Source organism: Hyaena hyaena, unplaced genomic scaffold (assembly GCF_003009895.1).
Source record: "Hyaena hyaena isolate Hyena2069 unplaced genomic scaffold, ASM300989v1 scaffold_960, whole genome shotgun sequence".
Lineage (NCBI taxonomy): Eukaryota > Metazoa > Chordata > Mammalia > Carnivora > Hyaenidae > Hyaena > Hyaena hyaena.
In genome coordinates this window covers 462,155-468,429 of record NW_024081589.1, presented here as the reverse complement: position 1 = coordinate 468,429, position 6,275 = coordinate 462,155, and the positions used below count along the sequence as shown (strand labels likewise).

Genomic DNA, 6,275 nt, shown 5'->3' with positions numbered 1-6,275 from the left:
TATATTTGGGTTAAAATCTTAATTCCCCACTTTTTCATCATCTAGGAAGAAACCACACAAGCAACCTGAGGTGGGGACCAACAGATACTGGCTCACATTCCCAGCTGGCCCGGATCTGAACACTGAGGGTTGTCTGTCCAGTAGGGCTCTCTCTCCTTGGAGTGGGCACTAACCCCCAAGGATCCTCCTTCTACAGACTCATCCTTCAAGTCACAACCTAGGTTTAATTCTTCTTCCCATGAAGAGAAAGTCTCCAAACAGAGAAGGAAATTGGATAAGGTAGATCCTTGAGGCACAGGGAAAATACATCCCTGGGCTATGCATGGGGCTCCTGAGAAGTAAGAGAGGAGGTGAGCCATTTTAACAACAAACATTATTTTTTTTATTAAATTTCTAATCAAATACAACAGTAATTTCTTTTCCTTCATAAAAATTTTAAATATTTATAACATTACCAATTTGGGAAAAGACAAACAAAAGAATAAAGAGAAAAGTGAACAAAAGACTAATTCCAAGATAGAATAAATAACAGCATATTTAAATGCCTGCCTGGCTCTGGTGGCTGCTGCCAGAGTGCCAGATCCTCAGCCTCAGAATTAGCAGTTCAAAATCTCCTCCAGGTTCAATGTGTCCAAAGGGGGGATTTTAGTGACTTCAAAGAAGACCCTGCAAAAGGAAGAGGGGTCTGCTCAGTCTAAAATGGGCCAAAGCAAACAGGGTCCATGGACTAAGTGGGACATAGGGCTCTTAGTTCCCTATCTTGCTTTAACCTTAAAGCAGAAAGTAAAGTGACAGTACTGAATCTTTTTCCTCAAGTGAGGCTAGCCTGTACCTCCCCATGGCTGAGAACAAACCCATCCTCACTGGAGCTTGGTACTTACCGGTGAGAATACTTGGAATATACAGTCTTGAGCCTACTGGAAGGACGCAAAGTCAGCAGGATGTTTAGCTGCTTGACCAAGGGGTGAAGATCAGAGGTCTTGTAGCCACTGCAATACTCCAGGGCAGGAGCCTGGATGAAGCAACATGAACAGGGACTTTTACCACAGGAAGCAGACCCTTCCTTTCTCTCAACTACGCCAAGTCCAAACTTCCTATACATGGTATAGGTAGGGAAGATAGTCAAACATTTCAAGAATGCATACAGTGTAGACACTGACAGATAATTACAGAGTACTTCCTAGAAGCCTACGTTCCAGCTGCGAACTAGTGGTATGGCTATCCGTATGTACATATGTACCATATACCCATACGTACCAGTTGGACATCAGACTTCGTGGTAGGTATTCATGTAAGCTGAAGTCCACTAAAGAATCTAAGGAACATGACTGGCTTTGTAATGTACTCACTCTCAGGTCAAGAGCCAGTAGCCAGGCAAACTTCAGAACAAACTTAAGGTCCCAAATCAACAGACCACAGGAATTTAAGGCGGCTACCCTTCTCTGGCTCTAAGAGCTATTATTCTATGCATTTATTTTCTCATTAAATTTTAAGGATGCTTACTATGTGGCAGAAGTAATATGGCAGACCATTTGAGAGCAAAGGTTCCAGAGGCAAACTGCTTGGGTTCAAATTCTAGCTCTATCAACAGCAGGAACTTGAACCCAGTTTCCCACTATGCCAAATGGGGATCATTACAGTAATTGTATCATAGGATTAAATGAATTAATATACACAATGCATATGGAACAGAGTCTAGCACATAGTAAGTACTCAAACCATGCTAGCTAGGATTAATATTACCAAGCCCTGTGTAGGCTGCTGTGAATACAAAGATGACCCAGACTCCTGCCCCTCAGGAACCTGTAGTGGAGGAGACAGACATGCATGCAGAGAATTACAGAACATGTGAGAAGGTCTATAATGGAAGTGAGAAGGACACTGGAGGAACACAGCAGCAGAACCCATGAATTTTGGTCAGGAGAGTCACAGAAAGCTTTGTAGAGGAAGGCACATCTGCAATGGGAGTGTTGAAAGTCAAGTGGGAGCTCCACAGGTAGAGAAAAGAAGGTTCATCTATAAGGCAGTGGTTTTCTAAAAATGTCTTAAAACAATTTTCCCTGAACTCCTTTTTTTCTTTTTTTTTTTTTAATTTTTAAACATTTATTTTTTGAGAGACAGAGACAGAGCATTAGTGGGGAGGGGCAGACAGAGAGGGAGTCACAGATCCCAAAGGCTCCAGGCTCTGAGCTGTCAGCACAGAGCCCGACGCGGGGCTCGAACCCACGAACCACGAGATCATGACCTGAGCCGAAGTCGGACGCTTAACCGACTGAGCCACCCAGGCGCCCCCTGAACTCCTTTTTTTTCAATCATCTTACTTGGAAGCCCAAACATCTTACCTGCAATTAGGGGTGGGAGCTGACAAGCCCACCGGTTTGGATCCCTTTACCTTTTACATGGCCCCTGAGACACTTCTACAGGAATCCCAGGGCTCTGCTGAATACTGTTTAGAAACCACTGCCACAGGGAAAGGGCAATCATTTGCATGCTGAGCAGGGGAGTAACACAAGGGGTAACACATTATATTGTGTGTGTCAAATAAGATTAATGGCCCCGTTGTCACTACACAGGCTCAGGCCCCTATGCTTCATCTCAACTATTATGAAAGCATACTCACTAGTGTTCCCACTTTTATACTCTCTCTAATTTACCTTATATACTGATATACTGGAGCTGTTTTCAAAACACACAAACAGGAGTATGTCACTCCTCTGCATAAAAACTTTCCAATGCCTTACAGAGTGGGTCTCAGCTTGGCATCAAAGGTCTCTCACAATCTGACGACACCCTACCATTCTGGTCTCATCTCTCACTATTCCCTATTAATATATCCTCTGCTCTATCTATAGGAAGTGTCTTATTCTGCCCGGAATACATCACACTATTTTCTCATTGCCTTCACATCTTTTCAGTTCTCATTCCCTCTACCTAGAATGTCTTCTCTCATAGGTTCCTACTAATCTTTCAAGACCAACTCAAAAGTCACCTCCTCTGTGAAGCCTTTCTTATCTATAGAAGCAGTATACACAGCACAGAAGACTGTGGGGGCACCTGGGTGGCTCAGTCAGTTAAGCATCTGACTTTGGCTAAGGTCATGATCTCACAGTCCGTGGGTTCAAGCCCCACATTGGGCTCTTTTCTGACAGCTTAGAGCCTGGAGCCTGCTTCAGATTCTGTGTTTCCCTCCCTCTCTGCCCTCCCCGATTTGTGCTCTGTCTCTCTCACAAATGAATAACTGTTAAAAAAAAAAAAAACTTAAAAAAAAAAAAGAGAAGACTGTGGAGCCATACTATCTGGATTCAGATCAGGGTTGACATTTAGCCAATACTCACTGGCACAGCCATGCCAAGTATTAAAACACTGATATATTTCTATAGTGGTTGGCAAGCAGTTTGCTGCCCTGAACCACTCAACTGCCCCCCCCTTAGCACCTATCACATACCCCCAGGATCCAAAGGTCAAAGCCTGGAACAGCATGAGGCCTCTAGGGCCACAGTTCCAAAGCTATGGTCACATCACTTCTGATTACACAGTAGGTATACAATGTGAGCACTACTCCTAATCCCCAAAGACTCGCTTTGCCCCTCATTAGCAAAACCTGGGAAGTTATTTCTTATCTGTAAAGTAAGGATAAGAGTACTGATCTTGTTAAGATTAAATGTTAATACACAAAGTACTCACATCACTGTCTAAGCACTCAACAAATGCTAGTCATTTTTTTTTCTTTTTCATCATCTTCACTGCCATTTACTGAATGCTTTCTCTGTCTGAAGAAATTTCAGTATGAGTTGTCTGAATTACCACAAATGTTTCTAAGATTCTTTCTCAGTGTATAGAGCTTTTCCTAAAAGGAATTGTCCTGGCCCCAGGATTTCTGGGTTGGAGGGGCTTAGGAGTAAGTTTTGTTTTGTAGTGGGGAAGGATTTAGGTGCCTTCGTCTTCAGAGAAGAGCACTATACTGTACCATTAGACACATGGACAGTTGCTTCCACAACTCTGTTCTCTGGTACTGTGCCTCTCAAATTCTGTTCCAACGAGCTCCCCTCAGGGAAGTGAGGAACAACCTTGCTGAGGGGACTGAAAGGGGCAGGGGTAAAATGGGGCCAGGTGAGAAGGAGGCTCATCTGTCCTCTGCTGCAACCAGAATAACTTCATATTAGTCTGTTTCATGATATTGGGCTTTCTTTGGAACAAGAGGTACTGTGACTAAGAAAAATAAAATAATTCAAAACCATTGCTGTTAAAAGCCTTTTAGGCAGCCACGCTCCTAACACGTGGAGATGTCATTTTATCACGATGGGTGCATGGTGGTTTTGTAACGAAGTTTCCCATGACCCTAATTTACACCTTCCTCCTGAACAGACCCTGGTTTTTTTTTTTTCCTTTTCATTGAAATACAGGCAACATACAATACTTCTTAGTTTCAGGTGTATAACACAGTGATTCAACATTTATATACGTAACAAAATGCTCACCAGGATAAGTGTAGCTACCATCTGCCACCATACAACATTATTACAATGTTATTGACTATATTCTCTATGCTGTACTTTACATCCTATAACTTATTTTGTAACTGGAAATTTGTACTTTTTAATACCCTTCACCTATTTCATCCATCATCACCTCAGCCCTCTCCCCTCACCAGTGTGTTCTCCATATTTATGAATCTGTTTGTTTCATTTTTTTTAGATCCCACATATAAGTGAAGCAATGCAGTATTTGTCTTTCTTTTATTTCACTTAGTATAATATCCTCTATTATAGGATATAATAGAGGTCCATCCATGCTGTCACAATGGAAAGATTTTATTCTTTTTTATGGCTATGTGTGTGTGTGTGTGTGTGTGTGTGTGTGTGTACACCACATCCTCTTTATTCATTCATCCATCGAGGGGCACTTAGGTTGCTGCCTCTGTGCTTTTAAATATCAACCCCTTGCCCCCAGCAAGTGTTTGTTTACCCAATGTCCAAGCTTCTTCATGTAGAGGGCCAGCAAGAAGGAGCCAGCGGCTAGCTTGGAAGCCCTCTCCTGGATATAGTCATATTCCTGCAGAGTCATCTCACAGATGAAGCGGGACAATGTCAGCGTCTTCATGCTGGCATGCAGGCACTAAAGGTAGCAAGAACACTGGCTCAGCAACCACTTCAGAAAACCAGCACCAAGCAGAAGACCCCCTGCTGTACCCATTCTCTCCATTTACCCAACCTCAGGCCTAAATGGCTCTCTGCCTGAACAAGTTACCTTTCCTGCTAACATGACTCACACAAAGGACCCTAGCCCCCAAAGTACAGAATCTTTAGCGGGGGTGGGAATCTGAAATTGGCAATGGGATTTGCTACCTTTAGGGTTTTTAGTCAATTTGTCAAGTGTGCTTCCGGTACCCTCCCAGCTCCCCTTTCTTTGCAAGTCATCCTCTGAAGAACCAAAGCCCTCCAACTGTAACTTTGCACCTGGCTCCACCCTAGAAATATTCTATGCCTCAAAAGAACTTCCCATTTCTTCATTGACTCTTTTTAAAAAATATATATATAACCAAGAACATATAGACAAAAGTAAACACATGTACTTGTAGAATACAATAAATAATTATAAAGTGACCTCCCCTGTAACTAATACACAAATGAAGGAAGAGAACTTTACCAGGATCTCCCCCAAACTCCCCACATGTCCCTTCCTGACCAAAGAATCTTCTTCCCCTCCCCTACACTGCCTTCACCTCAAAACTTAAGGGCACACCACAAAAATCTGCAGTTTTGTTCCCCCCACACTTCATAAAGATTGACAATCTAGGAGGACAGATTGAAGAAATTCCTCAGCCTGCTCCCATTGCCCCTTTCCCTTTTCCTACCACTCAGGTGGCCACTCTGGCTATGGAGGGGACTAACCCATTAGTGGCAGAATGAGGATGTGCCTCCTCCCTCTTACCCTAGCATATCTTCGCAGAAAATGATAGGCAATGGGAATGTTGATATCAAATCTGAGTGTCTGCAGGATGCTGATTTCCATGGTGAGCATCTCATCTCGCTGATAAATATCATCACAGATGTACAGAAAGTCATCCACACAAGGTGGGCAAGATTCCTGTGGGTGGAGAGGAGAGATATCAAAAACAGGCAAAGACAGCCCACTCCTCTCTGCTTTAAGATAAAAGGCAGTGGGAGAGAGAAGTGAAGGAGAGGAGGCAATAACATTTCCCAGCATAAACCTTCAGAGTAGCTCTGAGAGCAAACTTCTCTCGACTTGAGTGGCCCATCTGAAAAACAAAATCA

At 43.1% G+C, this 6,275-nt stretch overlaps 1 protein-coding gene across 1 annotated transcript in view; it reads right to left on the bottom strand.

Annotated features, from left to right (window-relative positions):
• Positions 1–474: 474 nt before the first annotated feature.
• The window catches only part of CCNB3 (cyclin B3), a 59,836-nt gene continuing 54,035 nt past the window's right edge, over positions 475–6,275 (bottom strand). Inside the window, exons 9-12 of the mRNA XM_039221174.1 lie at positions 5,932–6,087; positions 4,966–5,115; positions 882–1,012; positions 475–666 (exon numbers count right to left, since the gene is read on the bottom strand). Of these exons, the coding sequence (XP_039077105.1) occupies positions 597–666; positions 882–1,012; positions 4,966–5,115; positions 5,932–6,087 (507 nt within the window). The 3' untranslated portion in view covers positions 475–596. The remainder of the gene's footprint in view (positions 667–881; positions 1,013–4,965; positions 5,116–5,931; positions 6,088–6,275) is intronic.